This window comes from Eleginops maclovinus, chromosome 2, assembly GCF_036324505.1.
Source record: "Eleginops maclovinus isolate JMC-PN-2008 ecotype Puerto Natales chromosome 2, JC_Emac_rtc_rv5, whole genome shotgun sequence".
In the NCBI taxonomy this organism is placed as follows: domain Eukaryota; kingdom Metazoa; phylum Chordata; class Actinopteri; order Perciformes; family Eleginopidae; genus Eleginops; species Eleginops maclovinus.
In genome coordinates this window covers 6833609-6859986 of record NC_086350.1, presented here as the reverse complement: position 1 = coordinate 6859986, position 26378 = coordinate 6833609, and the positions used below count along the sequence as shown (strand labels likewise).

The following is a 26378-nucleotide window of genomic DNA, read 5'->3' as shown; positions in this document are numbered from 1 at the left end:
ACCTTTTCTCTCATCCAACGTCTTCATTCTAAAGCTCCGACATTTAGCAAGAGAATGTGGCTTCTTATGAATGGGACATTGTTTATCTGGATCAAGAGGTGGTGTATTAGCATTTGCATCAGGCGTGTCAATTTCTGTTTTGTTTGCTGTGATGGGTGTTCTAATCTTTGTCTGCTTCACTGGTGTTTTTTCTGCTTTGGGATGTGGCGTGTTGTAGCCTTGTAACATAAAGCTGGGGTCTGTTTTCATTTCAGCATGACTGTTTAGAAACTCAACAAAATAAGAAAAAGGTGGATATATAGCATTATGTTCTTTCTTATATCTTGTTCCTTGCTTGATCCAAGCCTCTTGGAGATTATTCGGTAGCTTTTCAACTATGGGGTTTATTCCTCTCAACGTATCAAGAATACTGAGGCCTGGTAGATAGCCTTCGTTCTTTGCTGCTTGTCGCTCAAGAAGGAGGTCAGCGAGCTCTTGCAGTAGGTGGTTGTCTTTGTAGAAGATCCGGGGGAAACTTTCCAGACGCTTAAACAGGGATGCCTCAATGGCTTCTGATGAGCCGTAATTCTTGTGTAGCCGCTGCCACAGACGCCAGAGGCCTGTCTCTGGATTGTTCACATGAACTACTCTAATCCTCAGGGCATGTTGAAGCGACTCCCCGTCAAGCCACTTTGTGAGTAGATTGAGCTCCTCGCTGGCTTTGAGGTTTAGTCCTTCGATGCCATTGCAAAACATAGACTTCCAAGACATATAAGTCTCTGGTTTGTTGTCAAAGACCTTGAACCCAGTGGTTAGAAGATCACGGCGTGCAAGGTAAGTGGCGAGATCTTAGATTTCTGTTGTTCTGGACATTGATCTGCTTTGTGAATGTGTGTTGTCTGTTCTGGTACCTATGTTAAAGACAGGTGGGGCTCGATAAGGATGCCATCCAGCTGGGGTCCCTGTAGCCCACCCAGGTGTGTACTGAGTCACTGGTTGTGGCACACTGTACCTAGGCTGAGATTCTCGCTGAGGCCTTTCTTCCATCTCAGGTTCAGGCTCTTCAGGCGCTTTAAATTGAGTTTTGATGTATTCTGCAACGCGTTTGACTGGCTCATGCGTTGTTACTGGGATAGCTGGAGTGGTCAACTCACGGTCATCTGGGCCTTCAGCTGCCGCCTCAAGGACTCTTGCTGCAGCGAGGGCTGCTTCAGCCTCACCCTCCTGCTTTAGAGCATTCAGCCTTGCTTCAATCCTTGCCTTCTCGACCTCAATATCGATTTGGCGTTTGGCAAACTCGGCTTTGTCGCGGGCAGCTTCAGCTACAGCCCGTGCTCGGACTGCAGCCAGGCTTGCACTTGACTTGCTTGACCGGTATGAAGCTGACGTTTTGGCTGATCCACACTCTGACCTAACTTCCAATTGGGAGACGGGAGGGGTGTTATCTGCATCGGACATCTTGACTGGTTAGAGATGTAGCTCTTGGTGAATAACTTGATGTGTTGACTAATCTTTTCACTCTTCTGCCCTCAGCTATGTGGCGCTACACAGCCTAGACAGCGAGCTAAACAAACTGGTCGAGGAGTCTGAAGAGGCTTTCAGAGCGTTTACTTGACACAGTTGAATTTTTTGTGAAACTGCAAAATACAAAATAAAGACATGTTTCAACTCACTTTCATTGTTTACCTATTCTAGCATCACGCTATTTAATTTACGCTAAACAAAGGACCAGTTCAATGCTAAGCTTCACAGAATTGTTAGCTAGCCCAACATGTTTCAACCTAAATGCAATTACACTTTACACATGACAAGCATGAATATATACGCTTAAAGTTACCTAAGCACATATAGTTGATCTAGTTGCAAGATAACTACTTACAGATTGTCCTGTATCAAGTGCATAAGCGAGCAACAGAAACGGCACGTCTTTCTCCCTCTTTTACCGTTTGCACACTGACTACACAGAACGTAACTTACTGACAATTAAAAACGATACCTAACTTGGCCACTAGATGGCAGTATGTTACCACAGAAAAGGTGATATTAGCAACAAACCTAGGGACAGAATAACATCCATTCTCTTTGAAAGATAAACCTCATATTATCAAATGATCAGAATGATGTGCTGAGGGTGTCTTAACTGAAGTAAAATATGAGATAAATGATACTAAAGTATGTAAATGTAAATATACAAAGTTATAACTAAATACATATTTTGTCTTGTTGAAAATAATTACTCACCATGTTTATGACTCCCATACATTAAACTGAATCTTTTTTCAAGTGTTTTCAGTCTCATTATACTAAGATTTTTGGAAGACTACACACACCAGAACATGTTTCATGCACAAATAATCAAGCAAAATACAATAGCAGCTTATTCCTTTGTGTGTAGTGTTACAGTATATTAACGTGTGTGTTCTTGTTGCGCATAAGTAAACCCAGTCTGCCGGTGCTCTTCTTGAAAAGCGTGTCATTGACGTAGAAAAATCTCCAAAATTGCCAGTATAACGTTCATTAACTCAGAACTCTCTGCTTCTTGTTTAGAGAGGGTAGGAGTTTGATCAGCCTGAAGCTGCTGCCACTGCATTGACACACTGTGTAATCTTTGTGTACACACCTCTTACCTACTTCAACTATCATGGCGAGTTCTTTCCATGGCTGATGTTCAAAAACAGACGTTTTCCAAGCAGCCAAAAGCAAGTTACTTTGTAGTTAGTGCTTAACATCTATTAAGATATGTTTGACGCCTCCATCTTTCATGTGTCCTATGATCAGTGAAGCTTCCACCCTTCAGTACACCCCTTATTTGATCAGGCCTCGCTTTAAAAGGGTTTGAGTACATATTTGTATGTGCACAGTTGATAATTTCGCAGAAACCTTAAAGTAGGCGGTCTATTAATCTCGTCAGCAATCCAACATTTTGGTTTTACAAACATGCAGTCAAATCAAAATATCCAACGCAGTTTTTTTCCGCTGACTGCAAGTTAACCAAATGTATTGCATGCAATCTAATATTAATCATTAACAAGCCTCGTGAATGTGCTCCCACAATGTCTGCACTGCTGCTACATTTTAACTTCCCATTCCTGCAGACCCTGAACCAGATTATTTTATTTCATTTAACCGACACATTTGAGTTCAACGAATGAAGAATAACAGGTCATTAATGAGCCCCCCTTGAGAGAGTTGTTTTGTCTTCCTTTATCGTATTTTGTACCTCTGTGGACTCTTGCAAGCACGACAACTGATCTGGATGAGCAACTACCTTCCGATTTGGAAGAAAGAAACAGTTGCACCATGAGACTTTTACTGTAAAAATATAACCATAAAACAGAGTTTATTGTTGTACCTGCTTTTTAAACATCATCCAGTAGTTGTTTTCTTAAATTAGAGTCGAACCAATATTTTCTCTTCATGAAGTGATCTATTATTTTGTATGGGTACATCAGATTATCATACTCAATCTTAAAGGAAGATTGACACTTTGAAGTGAGTTATTTTCTTTCTTGTGATAAGTTATTATTAAGGATTAAGAAGATTTGTGTCATGCTTCTCAAATAACTGCAATAAATGGTTAAACGGGAAAGATAGTTTCATAAATTTCACAAATGAAAATGTAGCACTTGTGAAGTTATGAATTTAGTCAACAAGATGAACATTTGGATTGTTGAGGATCGTGTGTGACCAGGAGCTACACTCATGCTAGTTTTGCAGAGATTTTAAGTTGAATAAGTTACTTTATAGGAAAAAGGGGCTCGAGGTTTGAAGAAACTTATGTTTTGGACTACTTCTGTAACTGAATAAACAGATTGGTTGTTCAGAGAGTCTTAACTGGCACAAATCTGTCATGTCAAGCAGACAGCTTTATTTTTATAGAAAGCTAACGTGACCGTGCCTTGAATTATAATTTCACTTAAGGTGGGGGTGGGGAGTTTACAAAAAAAGACCTCACCCTGAAAGATTTCAAACAGGAAAAGCAGAAGCACATTACTCCCCCGTCCTAACCTCCATAAAGACCCTCTGGATGGTGACCTTCTAACAAACGCCATGAACCGGGTCACTCTGGACCCCTGCTGTGGGAAAATGTTCTGAATGGGCTCCGGGGTCTGTGGGGGGAATAAAGACTCCTTTCCGGGGGCTGAATTAAGGATGTTTTTGGAGCAGGGGCTTCATGAAGCAGGAGTGATGTTTTAATTACACTCAGGAAAGATTACTGAAATTTGGGAGACTTTTTAAAAAAACCATTTTGTGCACACATTTAAGTTTACTGGCTTTGCAGTTGACACATTTCTGTATCCCTCAGAATTGTTTAGATCATTGCACATTTGCATAGACATGTGCATGCCTGTGATATATAATCTAAGGGGCCACCTAAATACAAGTGTGACCAGCCTCTCCCCCATTCTCCCCGGTTGCTCTCTGGACAGAAAGGCCCTGGGAGAATGTGTGTGTCAAAAGGTTACGCAATCAGCCCACCATGCTGAGACAGCACAGACCTCTAGTGTGCTGTGGGGAGTGAGTGTGTGTGTGTTTGTGTGTGGGGTGTCTGAATTGAATTGGATAAAGGAAGGGGGGGGTCTTTGGAGAAGGGAAAATCTCAGTGCACGGGCTGCACCAGTTTCTCAGATCTCCGCCCCTCCATGAATGTTATATAGTGAAACCTAAAGCGGCAGCAGGCCCGTATTTGGTGGCCCACTCTTTCCCTGAGGCTGTCAGTATGAAAGGTGAGTGCATTTGAAAATCGATTATCTTGGGGTATTTTTAAAGGCATGGATAGAAAGTGAAATTGTTTATGAGATACAATGGATTGATTCATAGACTTCCTACATTGTTATTTAATTGTTTATTTATTGACTCTGGATTAAACACTGCATGTTATTGTCCAGCTAATGAAAGGCGTAACATTCTCCAGTGCAGAAACTGTATGCATGAGAATCAAAACTTTTATTACTTTGTGTTCATATAGAGCAGATTCGTATGCAGCACAGTTCCTTCCATGCTGAGATCATGCTGTCTAGGGCTGTTAATAGAAAGCATATAAGTGACTAAATGCAGAATGGATCTGAGACAGGAGTTGCTTGTTGCATCCTCAGGCATAGATAACATAATAAACCAATTCAGCTCATTTTGCATTGCTGCATTGCTGCATTAAATGGAAATTACATATCAGAAAAAAATGGCTTCTACTGAACTTCATCACGTAAAACACGGATGTTGTTTTGCAATCGAAATGTTTGCCTGAACATCAATCGCTCACCGATTAGGACACGTGGCAACATTTTCGGCAGGAATATAAAACAAATGACTGAAAAATAGTTCCATATATTAACATAAAGTCAAAGTTTACGTGTATGCCATTTTTTTCCATAATGTATGCTATTCCCCTTGTATCATTTCTAACCTTCATGTAGATGTTTATCAGTTACGATTCAACATCAAATGCTGCAGTCCTTGTTGCATGCAGATAGACATGAGACATTGAACCCAACCTACCTTATGTAACTAATTGAGTTACGCATTAGCCTGTTTTATCCAACTCTGATAGCCTTAGGGTAAAGGACATTGTGAATATGTAACTCTGAGCTGCACCGTGATTAGAAGAGGAGCCATTATTTCTCACCCTAAAGATGTTGCGCTACAGTACGTGTGCTATTTTAATGTCTAACTGGACTATCAGTTAAATCTTTTGTGGCTTTCCACTTTCACCTCCATATCAGTGTGGACTCTACTTATCTCACTTAGGGTCACTCACTCTGGTGAACTAGAGATGTAAATATACAATTGGATTTCTATCAATTCGAACAAAAGACAGTACAACAAGTAGTTTATATTGACAATTAATCAAATGGCTATAATAGAAGAAGTGGTGCTTACAATGATTAACCATCAGAGAATGGTAAAGGCACTTGCTCTGTGATTGCTCTCTCTTGTCCCATGACACAAGCTTCCACCAATTTCACTTGAGCTTGTAGCTCTTCTGTTATCCTGCTGACAAACAAACCAATCAAAACAATATAACCTCCTTGGCGGTGGTAATCATCACCAACCTCTTTAGTTCCCTGCAGCTCTACAAAGACTCTTTCAGCTCAATTTTTTTGTTTTTGTGGCTCAACTTTAACTGTTCTGCTTCACTTTGAAAACCCTTATTAACTTTCTTGAAGACACAGCAGACAGTTGTTGATCAGCAAAGAAAATACATCTAATAAACTCACAATCCTCTATCTGTTCATGCATGCAAATAGTGCACACACTTTTGCAGCTAAAGAGTGGCTATTTCCTGCTTTTCATTTGAGGTTAACCAAAAGTTTGTAGCACAGTATCTTGTTTTTGAAGTCATGATGAACTTTTGAGAGGAACTCTTCCAAAAGTTAATCTGTGAACAGGTTTTGGAGGGTACTACATGGTGGTATAAATGGTATATAAGCCTTGTGTGAATCCACAGGAGTGCTAAATTGCCTTAAGTGGCATACAGTAAGGTCCTCATCTCTGCTTGATGCTAGAAACTGGAGGCTGCTAGCAGGATACCACATCCAAATCTCTAACAAAACTGCCAGCAGTCATGTTGCATTGTGGGTAATGGAGGCACCAGGTTTTGGCAAGAGGAAAATGGCACGGAATACAGAAAGACTGTCCATTGTGCGCTGGACAATGTAAAAGAAGTTTAAGGTTAAATCTGGGTTTTAAGGGCCATTGGTTTATTAGAATAAAAACTGAGCACTCAATGTCCAGTTAAGTCAGCCACATATTCATTGAATCCTTCAATAGGTCAGTCTGTCAGTCACTCACTCTGCCAGTCACTTGCTCAGTCAGTCCACAGCTTCTCAGAGAGAGGTTAAGTTGGCACTGTTTCCTGGGATAAAGCTCTTCTGTTTCTTGATGAGGTCATTCTCAATCTTTGCATATTTTCTCACACGGTGCCTCTTCTCTGATGTTCTATTAGCATATATGTATGAAGACTATTTCAGCCTTACTACGTTACTATAAATAGTGTTAATATTAAGTCTCACCTATTTAAAAAGGACTGTGTTTGAAGTGAGGCATTTGGCCTGTGTGTTGAGCTTCCCAGCATTCAAAAAGGAACTGTGAAAAAGTGAGGTAAACTGTGATCTGGCTGCGAGACCAGTGAGGATTCTCCTTTGCCAGCACAGAGCGGTGGGGCTCCTTGGGCTTTTGTTGTACCAAGACTTCATTCCCACCAAGTACCTTCAGGAAACAAGGGGCTCTATTTTTACCTCCGGCCACAATTTGGCTCCAGTGCTGGAGATTTTTGGCTCTTAAAAAAGGGGTCCAACCTCCAACCTAATGCACACAGCAGACACAGAGTCACACTTGTGCTCCACCTCTGCTCTTTGCCAGGAGGAGCACATTCCTAAAGGTGGCTTCAAACAAGGCTGTTGTCTTCAGAACTAAACCTGAAAAAAGAGACATCTTTATTGGTACCGTGAGACAAAGGTCACGCAACATATGCAAAGTATTTGTTTGTTTGCATGTGTGAAAGATAAAGAAAGGTTCATGCCCATATGTATTCTTGTAAAACAATTAGTTTGAGCACGTTTCCTGCAGACTGACAATTAATCCATTTGAATTCGGACGATGGCTGTTGCTGAAAGAGCTAAAACGGTGACAGAGGAGCTGTTGAGAGGCCTGTTAATGCAAGCTGACAGGAGTGAACACAGTCAGTGAGATGTCTGTTTCCTCCACAGAGAGAAATTATTTCAGCAACACTGGCCCCTAAACAGGGTCTGGCCAAGGGCTCGCCTAACTTCCAACGTTGTCACGTAACATCAAGCCATTACTGACCTCATCCAGCACAGGAAGAGTGACAGGAAGAGTAGTGACATAAATAAAACATTAGCTCTTGTAAACAAAAACAGGCATATTTGGCACGTCACATGGGATTGCTTTTTAAGAACTAGCCAAGGTCCTGAAAATCCTTCTTCTCTCTCCTGGTCTTTCACTTAATTTTCAAATAGGGTCCTTATTTACATTTATTGACCCAGTAGGACCTATTAAAGAAAACTGTAAAGCTTCTCAAGGAGTTTTATCACATTTGAAGCTGGTTCTGTTTTCCAATAGTAGTCAATGAGGGGATTTAACTTCTTGGGTGTTGTGTTTTTCAGTTCTGAGAATATGCATGAAGATTGGTTGCTGCAACTTAAATTGGCTGGAGCCTTATTATAGCAAATTTAGGCTTATTGAGCAAATTGTGCTTTTTTAAACTATTGATTCATAATAAAGCTTATATTTTGCATTATATACAAACAAAATGAGTTACTTAAGTTCTTGTTTTACACATGTAAAGAGTTTGAACGATGTAAATAGTGATGACACTGAACTGTCATAATTTAAATTCTGTTTTTGCTTACAAATTATACTGTATCTTTACCAGTTATGGAATTCATTCAATTGCTGTTCAGATAAATACTAACTTTTTAAAATAAATACATTATAAATCGTGCTTTAGAACTTCTACTATGAGATTGTGTCCTTAATTATTTGTCGAAAAAAAACAAAGAATCAGTTTTGCCTCTCGAGGTATATGATGCTTTCGCCCTTCTTTTTTATTTTCCCAACCTTTCCCTTTATTCCCACAGGGGACACGGAGGACGAGTCCAAAGTAGAGCCCTCCAATGGGCACAACAGACCCCTGGACATTGTGCCCAGCACAGAGGAGGAGAAGATGATAGAGAGGGGTCAGTGGGGCAACAAGATCGAGTTTGTTCTGTCAGTGGCCGGAGAAATTATTGGCCTGGGGAATGTCTGGCGTTTCCCCTATCTATGTTACAAGAACGGAGGAGGTGAGTTCTGAAATACTTATCTTTGGCCTCTTTAACACAAAAGCTTTTGTTAGCTTGTTAGCTTAGGTGTGGCTAATGACTGATAAATGAGAGCTCACTGACAAGAAAATAAACAATCAAAACTTTGATCATTAATGTGTAATTCTCTTATTGAAAGATGAAACATTATACTACCAGCATCATATTTGGACAACGTTTATGTTTACATGTGTTTAGAATACTTTAATTAATACAATATTCTTTGTTATTTTACAGAATTTGAGAGCATATAAAAAGTTATTAGAGTGAACTGTTCCTTCAATCTACAGGTGCCTTCTTCATCCCATACCTCATCTTCCTGTTTGCTTGTGGGATCCCGGTCTTCTTCCTGGAGACGTCTCTGGGTCAGTTCACCAGTGAGGGAGGCGTCACCTGCTGGAGGAAAATCTGCCCGTTATTCGAAGGTAACTATTTTCTTTAAAAAATATATTAAATTGATGTTTGATGTTGTCAAAACACTATACAGCTTTACACTCTGTATAAGTTTTACAGCATGTACTTTCAACAATTATTTTACTTGGGGAAAGCATCCATCTTCAAGATGATTAGGTCGTAAAAACTTTAATGATCTAATGATGCCAGTATGCATTTTATTCTGGAACAATGTGATTCTTTTGCACCACACTTGTAACAACATCTATACATGTTCACGTGGGATTGGAGAGGAATTTCAGACATGTAACGAAGGTCACTTTGTTACCAGTGACTGTTGGCTTTAGCATTGCAAATATCTCACAGCTGGGCTTTTGGTGTTAATTGCACTTTTAACAAACAACTCAACTATCAATAATACCACCTTTCAATTTTGGTAGAGATACACTTTGCTCTGAATAATACATGTTTTCTGTGATTTTGAAAAGTAGCCTTATGTAGTTGTTGTTTAGCCTGTCTGAGGTTTCATTTATGAACATTGTCTTGGTGAAAAAAATGCCCACACACTTTTACCAATCCCTTATCAACCTTCTCCTATAACCCTGACATTGTTATATTATCACGCAATGAATGCCCAAATAAATTATCAACACTTGGACGCATAACTCACAAGACAATGTTATTATACAGTTATTTGCATACAATCATACTACATTAACTAGTACAATAGACTCATGCTAATATAAATGAATGAGTTATTCCATTGACGCGCATTTCAGTAGGCATTGTTGACAGGTCATCAGCCTGTTTGACACTCTTTGACCAACAGGGCATGAATTGCGTGTGTGTGGGTGACAAAAAGCATGAGAACTTTATGAAACGTCACGTCGACATCACTTTGTATTAGTTTGGCGAACATTGAGTGACTTGTTTTGCATAAACACATACCTGTCCGCTCCTGGGTGTTCGGCCGGAAAGTGTCCGGTAGGTTACGAACACACAGATAAACGTTCCGGGAGGGACCAAGTGATTAAACATGAGAGGGGGGACAAGTTAGTAGTTATATGAGGCGATATATTTATTGTAGCAATGTTTTACGTGTTTGTTTTCTGGGAAACAAGCCGTGAAGAGAGCAAGGTCATTATTTGAAGTTAAACTATGTTGTGTGATTGTAGTCTCGGCCATGCAATAAGGATTTGACTGGAAGCATCCAATTAAGTATACAAAGGGTCAAAGTTGCCAGTTTCCATGCTGTTTATGTCTCATGAAACATGCTGCTCTGTTGACACTGCTGTTGTTTGTGAAAAACACCTCTTAATATCGTGACCTTAGTTAACACGGCTTTTCCATCGTTGTATGTGTTTGTCTGTGTGCATGCATGTGTGTCAAACGATCATGAAAGCCTTTCAAATGAGGGATGATGATTAGGGTCATGTAAAGTGGACAATTATTTATTTTTTCGTCTTTCAAAAAATCTGTAATCAGCCCGAACAATAACCCATGAGGGCTGGTGTCACAAGAGTTTAACTAAAACATTTGGCATAATATTTACCCTGTATCATATGTATGTGCAGACAATTGCATGCCAGAAAGCTGGACATTTAAACTACATCTTAAAACATCGTTTACTTTTCTGTTAATGATTAATGTCCCACATAGCCATTTGTTTGTCATGTTCAGGCCTGTCAGGTTGGTTGTATGTCAGACTTCTAGAAAAAATGTAATTATTAAGTGTTATTTGGTTTGACTAAATGCTGTAATGGCGAAGCATCTTTTTCAGTTTTTTATTTGAAAGTTGAGTCATAAACGTTATGTTTTTTGTTCTAGGTGTGGGTTATGCCACCCAGGTGATTGTTGCCCTGCTTAACATCTACTACATCGTGGTGTTGGCCTGGGCCATCTTCTACCTATCTAACTCCTTCACCTGGGATCTGCCCTGGGCCTCCTGCAACAACACCTGGAACACAGGTGAGCCATATCAAAAGATGTGCTCCAGCTAGACAAACACATTTTTTCAGGTGATGTCAAGACTCCATCTTTGCATGCTTTATGGATGTTTGAATAAACGTTTTAGCCACAAGTGTTGGATCATCTATCTTTCTAACACATAGACTAACTAAAAAGCTTAAATATCTTTGGGACAATGGACTGCCATGACATTAGAAGAATGAATACGACTTTCTTGTCTTTTCCTCTTGAGCGTTCATGAAGTTGATGTTTTAATATTTTAGTGAAATGTCTTAACAATTATTCGATGGATTGTCAGGACCTTTAATCCCCTTCTGGACGAATTGCAATAACTTCAATGATTTCCTGACTTTTCATCTAGCGCAATACATCAGTATACATTTTGTATTTGTCCAATATGTTGGCTTATGAACGAAAACTGTACTTTTTAAAAGCTAATGTATAATCCATCAACTCCAGGTGTACTTTTTGTAGTGCAAGCTAGCATATGTTAGCATGATAACACCTCAAGCTAAGATGGTAAACATAGTTGCTGAATAACAGCACGTGGTATAGACTTTTAGTGTTGTTTGTTTCAAAACGACCTAAGACCTTTTCCCCCGCCGTTCGCTTTCATTATTCAAATAATGCATTGTTTAATTTCATTTTATAGGGAGGGACTATTCCTGCACCATTTCACTCCTTCGCCTCAGAGGTGGCATTGTTTCGCTTGCATGTGTGTAACTTGGATACAGACGAGCTTGGATTTCTTCACAGGATTGAATGTCTTTCTGTCTTTCTTTTCATTCAAGATTCCTGTATGGCATTTCAGAGGGGGAATAGCTCCATCAATCACCATGAGAACACCACCTCTCCTGTCATTGAGTTCTGGGAGTAAGTGCCTCTTTTTTTGTTTGCCTTGTCCTCAAATGGCCTTATGGTGCCAAGAAGTTCACAAGTATTTAACTTTAGTAATTTATTCTTGAATTACATCCTGTTTTTTTAAATGTATGATTGTTAGAATAGATACAACATTAGTAACTGGTTCCGAAGTATTGTAATATTACTACAAGGCCTTTTGAATTGCTGATTTCTCAAACAAGAGGGAAATATAGTGTGTGTGTGTGTGTGTGTGTGTGTGTGTGTGTGTGTGTGTGTGTGTGTGTGTGTGTGTGTGTGTGTGTGTGTGTGTGTGTGTGTGTGTGTGTGTGTGTGTGTGTGTGTGTGTGTGTGTGTGTGTGTGTGTGTGTGTGTGTGTGTGTGTGTGTTCCAGACGAAGGGTGCTGAGAATTTCCTCAGGTATTCATGATATTGGCTCTCTGAATGGGGACCTGGTTATCTGTCTGGCCGTAGCATGGGTCATCTGCTACTTCTGCATCTGGAAGGGAGTCAAGTCCACTGGCAAGGTAAAACCTCTCCTCCCAATATATTAAGAGGGGTTTTACTACCTATTATGCAGGAGGATCCTTATTTGAAACACTTTGTCATTCTTTTTTGTTCTGATTTGTATTAAATGTTAGGTCTTTCCTCACACAGGAAGTGTTGTGTTGTTTTAACAGAAGGAATAAATAATGCATCAACTGGGCACTTAGAGGGATCAATGTTAGACACATTAACTGAAAATCAAAAACACCAAACACAAATATTGAAGCTTTAATTTGGGTGCTTTTCCCCTGCAGGTGGTTTACTTCACAGCCACTTTCCCTTATATAATGCTGGTGGTCCTGCTGATCAGAGGGGTCACGCTGCCAGGAGCCTCCATCGGAATCTCCTTTTACCTCTACCCCGACCTGGGACGTCTGTCTGACCCACAGGTAGGGATCAGAATGTAATTTTAGACATGCATTAATGTACATTCACTCTAAGACATGCAGATCTGACTGAACAAGACTAGGATCCCATTTCAATCAGCATTTAAATGCTTTCCAAAATAAGTGTATGCCCTAATCTTAGAATTGGTACACATTTGTATTGCCTTGAAAAAAACCTAGCTCTACAGATCTATTGTACACATCACATTTTTAAGAACCTGAATTACTAAAATGTCTCTGAGAAAGACAAACCAACATGTCCTCTCAAACTCGCTAAAGCTTACGCTTTGCTATTGAGATTGCAATATCAACCTAAATGTTCCAAACAACATTAGTGTTGTGATCGTAGCTTGGTTCAGTAGCTGCTTCCCAAGGGCCACAAAATCTGATATTGAAGGTTTATTGACACAGGCATGTGAGTCCTGTCTCGGATGTCTTACTTACTGCTCTTGCACTGAACACAAACAAAGCTTACTTTAAGCAGGTTAACAAACAACACTGCCGCCAATTTGTCTAGAGGGGACAATGTCATTTAATAATGTGTCCAGCAGATTGCCAAGGACTTATCACTGCTGAGGGAAAGAGAAAAGATTTAGAAAGAGGCTGCTAACAGGGACTTTACAATTTCTTCTTTCCTTGCTGCGAGATTGCAACCAGTGTGAACATTTAAAAGAGGGGCCCTCTTAAGTCCCTCTCAGGACTCAGGGGATGAATACAAGTCCTGTGTGTGCAGGCCAAGACAATCTAGGCTGGTGCAGTTTGTGCTTTGGGACTACCTGCCTTTGTGTCTTGTTGTGTCCAGAGCTTGTGTTTTTGGTTGGACCACCAGTCAATCGGATCTTCAGTTCTGGCTGCTGACTATCTAAAACATGCCCCAGTGCCCTGGGAGCACTCTGCCAGAATTGCAAGCATAAAGACAATCCTCATTTGAATTTTGAAGTGAGAGTAAGTGTTAAAAGAGGGTAGAAAGTGCTTCACTCTTTGCCTCTGAGGGACGGAGATGGATAAAATCTTTGCTGTGTGGGTGGGAGGGTAAAGAGTGTTGACATTTGATAGAGGCCTTGGGTGTGAGATTGTGTTTTCCACACAATGAGATGCTGTGATTGGAGATAACACTTAAAATATGAAAGGAAGGCTGGAGGATGTTTGAGACAACACTTTATGTAGTCATTATTCTTTATCCTTTTTACCTTTACATCCCAAATGACAGTCATGTTTAAATCAATTCCTTATTATTAGAGACGCTCTGAGTTAATACAGTCAGTCTGAATACATTTAGACGTTGACTTTTATTTTTACATTCAGCAGGTTAACCTCACCTTTCTCTGACAGACAAAAAACATAAAATGTTGTTTGAGGGTTTTGCCTGGTTTACAGTGGTAATATGTTGTCCCTTTTAAATGTATATCTATCTGTGTGGTAATCCTAGGTATGGATGGATGCTGGAACTCAGATCTTCTTCTCGTATGCCATATGCCTTGGTTGTCTCACCGCCCTGGGAAGCTACAACAAATACAACAACAACTGCTACAGGTAGACCGAAATCATAATGCACTCAAAATGTTATCAACTGCACTTCAACAGCACTTCTCCATTCTGTCATGACAGTCAAATGTTACCTGTTTTTCAACCTTGTCACCTGCCATTTATGCAGACCGTTTTGGTACTATTCTTAACCCTTTACCACATACAGTTTCTAATCATAACATGTCCCTCTATGTGTTATCTCCAGGGATTGCCTTTCCCTCTGTTTCCTGAACAGTGGCACCAGTTTCATAGCTGGTTTTGCCATCTTCTCCATCCTGGGCTTTATGTCCTATGAGCAGAACGTGCCAATATCAGAAGTGGCTGAATCTGGTTGGTTATTATTTAACTGTATTAGTGTTATGTATGTTATCCTTAGACAGACTGTATGAGACTTCCGATTTACTGTGCCTGAATTATTCTTAAAAGATATGAGTCATAATAGATGTATGCAAAGCTCTCATGTTCCCCAGCCTCTCAATGAACTCTATGGTTTTATGATATTGATGATATTCTTTCATAGCATTCAATTGAGCATGTATGACATAGTTATTCAAATAAGAAATTGACATTTAAATTCTGTCTAACTCAGGTCCAGGTTTGGCCTTCATAGCCTATCCTCGTGCTGTGTCCATGATGCCTTATCCTCCTCTTTGGGCCTGCTGCTTCTTCATTATGATTGTCTTTCTGGGACTGGACAGTCAAGTGAGTCCAACATATGCACCTGTTGCTTGTTAGTCTTTTGAGGAGGTCAGCGGCACACATGCATAGACAAACATAGACTAAATACACCCTCTATTATTGAATGATTGTGTCTTTCCTGATCAGTTTGTGTGTGTGGAGAGCCTGGTGACAGCCATGGTGGACATGTATCCCTCCACCTTCCGGCGTAAGAACCGCAGGGAGCTCTTCATCCTGGCTGTGGCTGTGGTGTCCTTCCTGCTGGGGCTCATCATGCTGACAGAGGTTTGTGCATTTTGTGTTATTATTATAACAAAAAATATTACACTTTAAGCTTGTAACCTTGCCTGAAGGAGGCACAAGTAGGTGTTTACCCCTAGTTTGTATGCAAACCAATTTATTTCAACCCAGGTTCCAGAATTAGCATTCAGACATTTAGTGTTTCTGCGTTATCCATCATATCCCAGGTTGTGTTGAGGGATAATAAGTAGAACCAAGGGGAAGCCTAGGGCAGTTGCACCACAGTCTGTATTTTTCAAAGTCATATTGGTCAATCATAGTAAGATACACAAAAAAAACTAGCTATAAGAATATAAATATAGGATATAAATGCTGACTTGTTTGCCCTGGTGGCAGCTTAAAGGCCTTTTGTTTCACACTGAGGTAAAGACTTTCTTGTCTTTGAAATTCATAATGCATACCAAACTAGTTTTCAAATGAAACTATTTCTACTTATTACTCTTTCTTGTAAACCTTCATTTTATTTAGACAGCAGATCCTTTTTTCCTGTCAAACCAAGTGTTACTATGACTATGTATTGTTTCAGTAATTTCATCATAACTATAGAACCACCAATTTACACTTTGCAGAAATGTCTTCAAGTACAAAATGGACGAGTGTCCTGCATAATATAACAAGTCTCAGTATTTCTCATTTACTTTTACTGTTATTAACCCATGTCTGTCTCCACAGGGTGGCATGTACATCTTCCAGCTCTTTGACTATTACGCAGCCAGTGGGATGTGCCTGCTATTCGTGGCTATCTTTGAGACTGTTTGCATTGCTTGGATTTATGGTGAGTGTGTTAGGCAGGCTATTTGGGAATGCATAAAGGGGGAATTTGAAAGACAAAGGCTTTATTCTCACAAGGCTCTATTCATCCCAGTAAACACTGCCCTCTACATTCAGCCAACCACTACCAATCTACTATTGTCCACACATTCGAGCCTGAGAGTATTGCATATGTTATTTTTGGTTGGCTGGTTCATTTAGGGAATAAAGTCAATAATAAGAAGATTCATTTCATTTATTCATTTGTCAGTCATGAAATGTATTGTGTTTCTTTTTACCTCTCTGCTGCAGAGGACTGTTTGATATTGATGCAATTCTCCTGTTCGTTTCCTTCATCTCCCCCTGGTTACAGGTGCTGACCGTTTCTATGACAACATCGAGGACATGATTGGTTACCGGCCCAGCCCTGTCATTAAATACTGCTGGCTTTATTTCACCCCTGCGACTTGCTTTGTGGGTGTCATTCATTTTCAATATGCATGCTTTCACACTTCTCTCTTAAAGCATGAGCAGCCTCTGCTGGCCAACATAGAAACTACCATTTGAATTTGCAAAATATCACAAATGATTTGATAAAGCTATCAGAGAAGGGATTGAAGTTAAGATTCATGGTTATTATCAGTGATTTTCTATTGATTTAGTCGTATTTTAAATATCAGTAATGTTGTATCAACATTAATCTAAATCTCTCTCTGTTTCTGTGTTCAGGGAACCTTTGCTTTCGCCTTGATCAAGTACTCACCTCTGAAGTACAACAATGAATACGTATACCCATGGTGGGGCAATGGGATCGGCTGGATCCTGGCTCTATCCTCCATGCTGTGCATTCCTGTGTGGATTGCAGTGAAAATGTACAACACCCCTGGATCCCTGAGAGAGGTACGTGCTCGATCTGTAAACTGCACTACCTTCGCACCAATAAAAAACTGGTTCTGCATTTGTCATTTCAAAAGAGAATCGGTAAAAAGATTGTGTTAAAGCCGCTCACCCTGTCACCAATATTTTTTGTATTGGCAATGGATGACATGATATTGTTTTTGTAAAAGTGGTTGTTCTTCGTAACAAATCCACAGAATTATCACCCAACACTGCAGATCTTCTCAGGAGCTTTCAAGCATCTATTAGCCTATTGTTTTGGTTTCAGGCTTTGCAGTGTGGTTAAGTCTCACTGCTCTATGTTATTTCAGCCGATAACTGTTTTAAAAGCACTGATAAACTGGCTGTAAACGCTACATACCCTGCACAAAATGGCACATTAACAAGTTAGCAAGATGCTGTACGTACTGTAACCTATAGGAGCTAAAGACATTATTTCCCTGCTGGTGGAGACCCAACAGAGCTGAAAGCAGGGTGAATATTGGACTTTCATTTGATTAGATGGACAAAGCTTCATACTTCCTGGATGTGCAAATATGCAACTGTTTTCTAATCCATTAATCTTAACAACTATATAAAGGTTATACTGTGTCAATATTATATTTAGAGCCAGTTTTCCTTTCAAGCGGGATAAAACACATACCAAATCAGTCATTGGAGTCATGTTGTGTTTGTTTTTTAAGCAACAATTATTGGTCTAGTGATTAGGGAGTTCAAATGACCACACTGTTCCTGGTTAACAGTTTATTTGCCATGTATTGTATAACTGATCTGGGATAATCTGTCAGATAATGTGAACCAGTGGTTCCCAACCTGTGGTCCGCGGCCCCCTAGTGGACCGTGGAGGTATTGCAAGTGGGCCGCCAAATAATTAGCAAAACATCAAAATATATAAATAAATAATAATATATATATATATATTTATTTTTTCAAAACTTAAATTGAAAGTTGATGGTAGGAACTTTCCCGCGGGACCACGTTGATAATGCACCTGATTGGTCGGTTTTGGTAAAAAAACAAACATCCGTAGTGTATATTTAAGGGATAATGTGCAGCGAGGCGGTCGTTATGGGGAAAAGAACACCCAACAGGCTGATCAGGGAGCCCAACGCGAAGCGATCTCTTGCTCCTGGCTGTCGAAAAAGGTTGAAAACCGCTGATGTAAAAAACTACAGTTTAATGAATGATTGATGTTGGTTACTTTATATTGCAGTTAATATGTGCTTTTCAAATTATTTTTTCACTTGCATCACTGATGAATAACACGTTTTCCTACATTTTATACATCTTCTGTTCACAGCGATTCATTTTCTTGACAACTCCTTCCATCGACTTACCGAAGACGAAGCAGGAACAGGAGAGGCTGCTGGCCATCTTTGCAGCGGACGGCGATAGCCTCCATCAGAAATCGCCTCCCACCAAGGAAGGATACTTCCCCGTCGATGAAAAGGAGTCGAACTGCTAGGGACATGAGGTTTGCTATCAGAGCCTTGTATGGGGTCAAAGGTCATTCCTCAGCTTTGACACTGTCTGGCCCCCCCCCCAATCCCAACTTCCCTTCAATACCTCACCAGACAGGCTGTCGAAACAGGCACAGCACAGACTTTAAGAGTCACCTGAGCTGTTACTTCTGATCTGCTGCTGGAGCTTTTCTCCTTTGTTAACAGCACGACGGCACCAGCGTTCTTACTTAAAGAGTAGAAATCATTTGGGTACCATCTTGTTTGCCAGTAGCAGAGTCATATTTACACTTGAAAATTGCAGCCATTGTTGTTTCACAGTGGCTAAGAATTTACATTGATTGTGTTTGCTTTCTGAGGAAGCATTTTTTATGGACAGCTCTAATATTTAGCTTGTTTGACATTCCAGTTACTTTATTGAATATACCAGCTCTACCAGCTATCTGCCGTGAATAAAAGCTATGTGTGTTTGAATGAACTTCTGCATTCAGAGTACAAGCGTGTTTCATCCATAGATTAAATAACGTGGAAAGCTCTGTTTTTACTCTATAAAAAGATTGTCATCATCTCAGGATGTTACATTTTTTTATAAAAAAACAAAAGTATACTAATAATAACCAATGCTTGAGAGAGAAGGATTTCAAATGTATATTTAGAAGAATTCAACTAAGCTTGATTTTCAGATTCATGTTGTAATGTTCATTTATTCAATATGTTTCTATTTCTTGTGCTGAGCAATGCAGATTTGCATGAATGTTACGTGCTTTTTTTCAATGTTCTGACATGTTTTTAATTTAGTCACTTTTGCCTTATCTCTAATGCATCGAATTGTTTGGATTTAAAATGTGAAGTGCCTGGAGTTGACAGCCGTGCCGCTAAATAATATGAACAAGGCACGCTGAGTGAAGGGGTTTTATTCCAAAATGAACATCTCTTTTGTCTTCTTTTTTCCTGCTGTATAGAAATGAACTTCTGCATGTGTTTTTTTTAGATATTGGAATGAGTATATGATCATTTGTTGCCAATAGGGACTACTTTTACATATATAACTTTTATATACCATGATAAATGATTTTTTATGAATGAATAAAAAATACTTTAATTAAAAATATACATTGAAATATATGTATGTATTTTTTGGGACATGGAGTTTATTATTCAATTCATGCATAATCTTAACCCTCATAATATTTCACTTGCTGTCAGGTAATATTTTAAAGCGTTATGGGTTTTAGGATACCACTGAAGAAAATGACACACTGATGTTTAAGAAAAATAGACTGTATTTGATCTTTTAGGCAGTCGAGTTCAGAGAAGTTTCTTAGAGCCTTAATTTCATGAGAAAAAAGATTTGACGATAAGGCAAGTATTGAGAGTATTGCCACCTTAGTGTGATGTGTGTGCCATAATTACATACTGTCAATGATTATGGTAGACACGTATAACACAACTAGTATAGACAATACTATGCTGTACACACAATGATGTTTATGTATGGACTTGGACAGTTTGCTGCTACCGTTCATCCATCAAACAACATACTTTGTAATTCATTATTTGTTTCTAAATGCATATATTCATTTGAAATGTTTACGTAAACTTGAGTTGCGTCATATATTCACTGGCGCGCTGTGTGTCATTTCACATCAGCAGGATTTCTGAATAAAGTAGGACAAGTGTTTTCCAAGACAAAACAAATCTACTTTAAAAGAGGTTATTTATAGCCAGTAGGGCTGGGAAATCAGCTTTGCGCTGTCATGTTTTCACATCTCAAGGTGTGGAAAATCTCGAGAAAAATTGTGAATTGCTTGGGGTATTCCCTTTTAATCTTCTGACAAGATTCAGTAGTGGCAAAAAAAAGCTAAATGTATGTCTCAATTTAACATTTAGTGAAGCTTTATAAGCAGAATTCTGGAGTGCAACTCTGTGCTATTGAGAATCACTGATTTGATGTAATAACAGGCAAGACTATTGCAAAACTAAAGTTAATGAATCTGTGCACACGCCTCAACTACAACTACACAAGATATTACCAGACCTTTATCAACATTAAATGCTATTCAGTTTGACGTAAACATTTGAATAATTAGGAAGTATAATAAGGACTAATTATTAAATGTGTCCTTCAAGACTGTCAAATAATTTGAAAGTAAATCCTCCTTCATGGTAGGAAAAGCTTTACTCTCGGTGCCGTTTGTTGTTTTCCCTTTCATCACAATTCCAAAGGATTTAAGGAGGTGTGGATGTTTGTGCTGCAACTCCCTGAGGACAAGATTTCTTCAGCAAGATGACAACAATACAGCAGTCTCAAAAACAAAAGGCAATGTGTGGCAGGCATCTTGTGGGATGAGCAGCTCCAAAATGTTGAATACTGTTATAGGATTCAATCGTTTTTGGGCTGTTTTTAGATTACAAACAAGAAGTATGTTTAAAACTTTGCAATAAAAAAGGACAGACATGTGAACCGCGCCATAAAAAGAATCAGGAAGGAACCTAGTTCAGTATGTTTACTGTTTTGACACAATAGAGACTTGCCTCTCTAACAGGCAGTGTTACTGTGCAGCCTCAGGGAGTGGATGCCCCGGTTTATCCGCACATTTTATTTCTTCAGTCTCACAAATAATATCCATTCTGAGTATTGCCCAGAACCCACCTGATTGCAGCTCATCTCTTCAAGCCTGCCATAATTTCTAATGATTATCCTTAAAATAAGTACCCCATTTACTCAGTCCAAATTAGAATGCATGTTTGGAAATTGAAATATTTCATAGATTCAGCAGAAATAATGGAAGAACCCAGAGTCTGAATTATGTATGTTTTTGCATCGCAATATTCTCTAGATTCTAGTATGCCAAATTAATTTACCAGTTTTATTGGTCAGTTATTAAATAAAAAAGTGTTGAACTGATTTACCTTATGAAAAGGAGCAATGCCACAGTGTAATAAGACTTCATGTAAATATGAGTCCTGCATTTCAAATTTATTTTGTAAAGTTACAGAAGTAACACTATCAACAACTAAGGTAAGACAACATACGAAGTACTCCCAAACTAGGATAAAAGAATAAGGGTCTATTCATGTTACAGAAATAAGTCAAATAATGAGAAAAGTTTTGGGGCGTGTCTTTCCTTTATGTGATGGACTTTTTTTTCTAAATTTTGTCTTTTAAAATGTCCAACTATTTTCTCATTATTCTAACTCTTTTTTCTTGTGGCCCTATTCATCTTCTTTTAAAAATGCACACTTGTTGTCTGCCAATCTTTTTGCCTGTTGATTTTCTTTTCAAACTTCCTTTTTTTCAAATTTGATTTTCCGATTATTTCTTAAAAAGTATCACTTTTTTCCTAAAAAATCTGACTTTTTTTCAAATGTCAGAAATGTTTTCTAAATGTCGACTTTTAAAAATGTCCGATTATTTTTTTAAATGATCCCTTTTTCTTAAAAATGCTGACCTCTAAATTTCGACTTTTAAAAAGTCCCACTAACTCCTTCATGTGGCCTTAATTATCTTCTTGTCAATGATTGTAGTATTTTTGTTTTTAATTTACATTTTTGAAAGATGTAATTTTTTTACGTTATTTTATCTATACTGTATTTGCACCATTGACTGAAAATAACTGCCTTAAAGGTTTGTAAATGAATCTTGAATAATAAAGTTTATTATTAGTTTATTATTAAGATAAGAAAACATGTTTGCACATTAATGGTGTCCACTTGCACCTTCTATAGGTTATAAAATAAATTGCAGCAGACTTTTAGACAATTTATTTTTTCTTTACGTATGATTTTTACATGCTGTACGTTTACGTTAATATAACATTTAAATATCCTGTATTTTTTAGTTAAAACTCACTATTTATTCCCTAATATTTCAGTAATAATCCAGATTATTTTTCTCTCCACTACATTTATCTCACATGCGGATATGGATCCTGTATGACTCATTATTAAAATAGATTAATTAAAACGTCCCAAGCATTATAAAAAGTAATTTCAATTGTTTTCTTTGCAAATATGTTAAGTTCGTTTTTCCATCCAGTGAAGTGGGGCTATACCTCTAAATATTTTTCATTTATGTACGAATTGCTTCCTAATAATATGCAGACGTGTATTCCAGACGTCGTTTGTCGTTCTCTGTCTGTATCATGGTTCCCCAGCAGGGGTCGCTGTCGCCATTATTCTGAATCGCTCACTGTTTACGGAAGTCCAAGTGACGTGTCACTGTCCACCGGAGCATTGTGGGAAGGAAAGTGGAGCTGTCGGCCGCTGATGGCAGACTGCTCAATTTGAGCAATATTCTCGGTTAGTGAGCACCCTTTAACGGAGATAAAGAGGAAGATAATGCTACTTAACGAACCTAATGTCACCGGGCTTTGAAGAGCAGGAACATATGCCGGTGTCATCGCTGCTCTCGTGCGCACAGGCGCGTAAAGCAGAGGATACTGAGTCAATGGTTTTTATTTTATTTTCCAAGGCAGCTGAATAAAGTAGCGACGGATTATTTTCCCGCTGTGGATGGGTAGGGGAGCGACTGCTCTCCTGCATTCATTACCCTTTGAAGTTTCTTGATTATATTTGTCAAAGACGCCGTCAAAGATGTCGACCAGCAGCCCCGAAGCGGTGAAGAAATTGCTGGAGAACATGCAGACGGACCTGCGCTCTCTGTCCATGGAGTGCAAGAAGAAATTCCCCCCAGTGAAAGAGGTGAGGCTAGTTAGCTTTACTCAGTCGCTGCCTTAGTGTTTAGCAGCATGTCTCATGTTTGTATCTGATATTATGTTTGTTATATTGCATTTGTGCGTGTGTGTTTGAGCACGTTTCTCCACCAAACACTGGGCCTTCTGGATATGGACACTGGGTTATCCTCATACTGTGCAGGGGAAATTTAAAGTGTCAGCTGCTGGGCCTTCCTGTCAGCCAGCCGTCCAATTAAAGGGATATACAGGTGTTTGAGTTCACGTGTGTCACATATGTAGAAAGGGCCTAATATGAAACATTCATCCGGTGAAGGTTGTTGAATATCTTAACTTTTATAAGCTATAGATTCAAGATTGAAATGTTTTGTCATTTGCATAGCAGCAACAGTGTATTATGGCAATGGAAATGTCCCAGTCCCATGCTTATTTAACAAAGCCACATAAATAATATGACATGCAACAATGAAACAATAAAATAGTGCAAAAGAAAACAGAATATAAACATCATTTTGAAACTCAATCGTTTTTATTCCCCCACGTTTTGCAGGAGGCACATTAATGTTCAGACCTTCAGATATACAGCATACATCCACAATATATTATATTGTTAAAATGTAAGATCATCCAAGTTACACATATGTCCACACATTGGCATCAAGGTCTTTGAATTATCCTAATACCTGTGATTGTTTCTGGATATGTTATTGATGTTTTGAACACTTTACACATTTCCATTCAACCCTGTTGAAAGAGGGAAAGTCAAGTTTAACTTAAATGTATTTTAAAGTGCACATTATCCAGACAGTATGTGCTCACAAACAAGACTGTATACCTCAGATTCACCACAACTAACATCAAAACATTTATTTGGGTAAGATAAATGCCTGGAGTCAGGACCACCTGCTTTTATTTTAGTACTCACACACTTCTTCGTTTGTAATATTTTCAGGGAATGGTTTTGTTTTGGAAAATGTAATTTGGGACTTTTGTTTTGCCTAAATAGTTCTAAGATCTCATATCGTACGTTTGTTTCACAATGAGCTCACCAGTATTGACACAGCCACAGGCGATTTCACGCTGTGTTTTGTTTTTGTTTTCTTATATTCCTTGGACTGAGTTACTGTTCACTGCTGCTGACTGGCTTCCTTGTGCGGCAGTGTTGGTGACATCATGGCTGAGTTTAAGAACGGGATAGTACAAGGAGGTGCAATGTGAGGGCTTTCTACACTCTGTATGTATTATTGGATTCATGAAGACAACAGTCCTCCCTGTATGACTTTAATTTGCCTTAACCAACACAACCCTGGCCTTCAGCCATCCACACAGCTCATAGCAATTCATAGCAATTTAGTGTTTTGACATTTCAATATAGATTGTTTGTAGCTTTGAATGCCTTTTGAACTTTAAATTAAAAGACTAAAAGATCATCAAAGAATTCTGAGGCAGCATTCACACATTTCTTTTCTCACTGTGTGGACATAGAGATGCTATTAGATATACTTTGTTGGCTCCAAATAAGGATATTTTTTGTTACAGCAACAAGGCATTGGATCAGAATCCCTTTATTCGTCCCACAGAGGGGACATTTTCATTAGTTACAGTAGAAAGAGCCAAAGACTAATTCATATTTCACCCAAGATACAAAAGTGTATACAATAATTACACAATTTAACAACTACCACATATAAATACATATATACTTTTCACCAGTACAAAGTTATATATTTAAAGATTTGCTTTAGAATAGACTTTAATAGACCAACCTACTATTCAAAAAATGTTTACAAAAAGCATACTTTATACAAACACAATATAAGTGTGGAAAATGCCCCTTGTTTTAAATTGAAATGTAAGTGCAATGAGAAAATCCCACCTATTCTTCCATTTGATTTCACTGATATGCAACCACTGTGTTTCCAGCGTTGATTCCACTCACACCATCTCACTCAGATCCTCTTTACCTTATTTCCCTGTAACTCCCAGGTATAGTGGACTCACTGTTTGCCTTCATGTTATGCAACAGTGGTCACACAGGTCATTAGAAGAACTGCTGCACTGTATAGGGGGCTTTTCAGGACATGGAAATATCTGCCAGTTCAACGGGGTTATACAGTATCAAGCTACAGTTACTTAGTTTGTTTCCCCTCAAGTCTCACCCTAAAGATTACAATAAAAAGGAGACATAGTCTATTGATGGGCTTTTGCCACTGCACACATCTGGTCTCTCAGCTGCTCGCTGGCCCTCGCCCTGGGGCCTTTATGAAGCATCTCCTTTAATATTGATTTATCAGCACTCATGGCTACTGTCAACATCTTCCCCTCAGATCACAGCAGGAAGCAGCTTTGATGTTCACACCCTGAGCTCACTGGTTCAGAGAGTTGTGATTGAAACACCCTTTTCCAATTTAAAGCCTTCACGGTGTTATTTACTCGGGTGTTATTGTTCCACAAACAAGCTGAGAACCAGTTGCAGTTCTTGTGAATTAAAGCTAATCGTGTGCCTGTTATAGCACACGCATATAATCTTAACTCTATTTGATTATTTTAAATATTTTTAGTTTATTTAACAGTGCTCCATATTTTCAGCTCTTACCACTTTTAATTAATTTAGCTGCTTTGACATTGCAAAAGCATTTCTGTCATGTTTGTTTTGAAATGTGAAAGCCCTGTCCTCATTTCCCAGGCCTTCTTCATTCCAGTTCCTCCCCCATTTCCCAATCCATCTCCCACAGAGACATTGCGCCACAGCCGGGGGGTTTATCTGGGTTAAGAGGAGTCAAGAAGAGTCCCCATTGAGCTTTTCTGCATTGTAGCATCTCACACTTTAAACCTTTCTTGCATTGAGTAGCAGTCAGTGAAGCCCACCGAGGAATTGCTGTTTGTTGTGTTGTGATTGCTTTCGCCGAGGTGAAAAAACACAAACATCAAGCAGCCAGCATTTCTCTCGCTGTGTGTGTGAGCGAGGTGCATGTGGCTCACAGGGAAATGGGACAGCCTGTCGTGGGAAATCCTGCAGAATTAATGAAAGCATTATGGACAAACTTTGCTCACTTAGCACAACTCATTTTCCAGACAGGTCATGCAGGCTGTACAGAGACAACTTAAGAAGTGACAGCGACA

General features: G+C 39.0%; 2 protein-coding genes across 2 annotated transcripts in view; both read left to right on the top strand.

Moving 5' to 3' along the window:
* Nucleotides 1-4448: 4448 nt before the first annotated feature.
* Nucleotides 4449-19682, top strand: slc6a13 (solute carrier family 6 member 13). Its single transcript, XM_063902115.1, has 15 exons — nt 4449-4706; nt 8577-8780; nt 9089-9223; nt 11019-11159; nt 11951-12032; nt 12412-12544; nt 12818-12952; nt 14379-14482; nt 14682-14806; nt 15066-15178; nt 15302-15439; nt 16127-16229; nt 16578-16678; nt 16934-17104; nt 18402-19682. The coding sequence occupies exons 1-15, from the start codon at nt 4700-4702 to the stop codon at nt 18564-18566; spliced, it is 1857 nt and encodes a 618-aa protein (XP_063758185.1). The 5' UTR covers nt 4449-4699; the 3' UTR covers nt 18567-19682.
* Nucleotides 19683-22806: 3124 nt separating this feature from the next.
* Nucleotides 22807-26378, top strand: part of mon2 (MON2 homolog, regulator of endosome-to-Golgi trafficking) — a 39041-nt gene continuing 35469 nt past the window's right edge. Inside the window, 1 exon segment of the mRNA XM_063909221.1 lies at nt 22807-23265. Coding sequence (XP_063765291.1) covers nt 23158-23265 — 108 coding nt within the window. The 5' untranslated portion in view covers nt 22807-23157.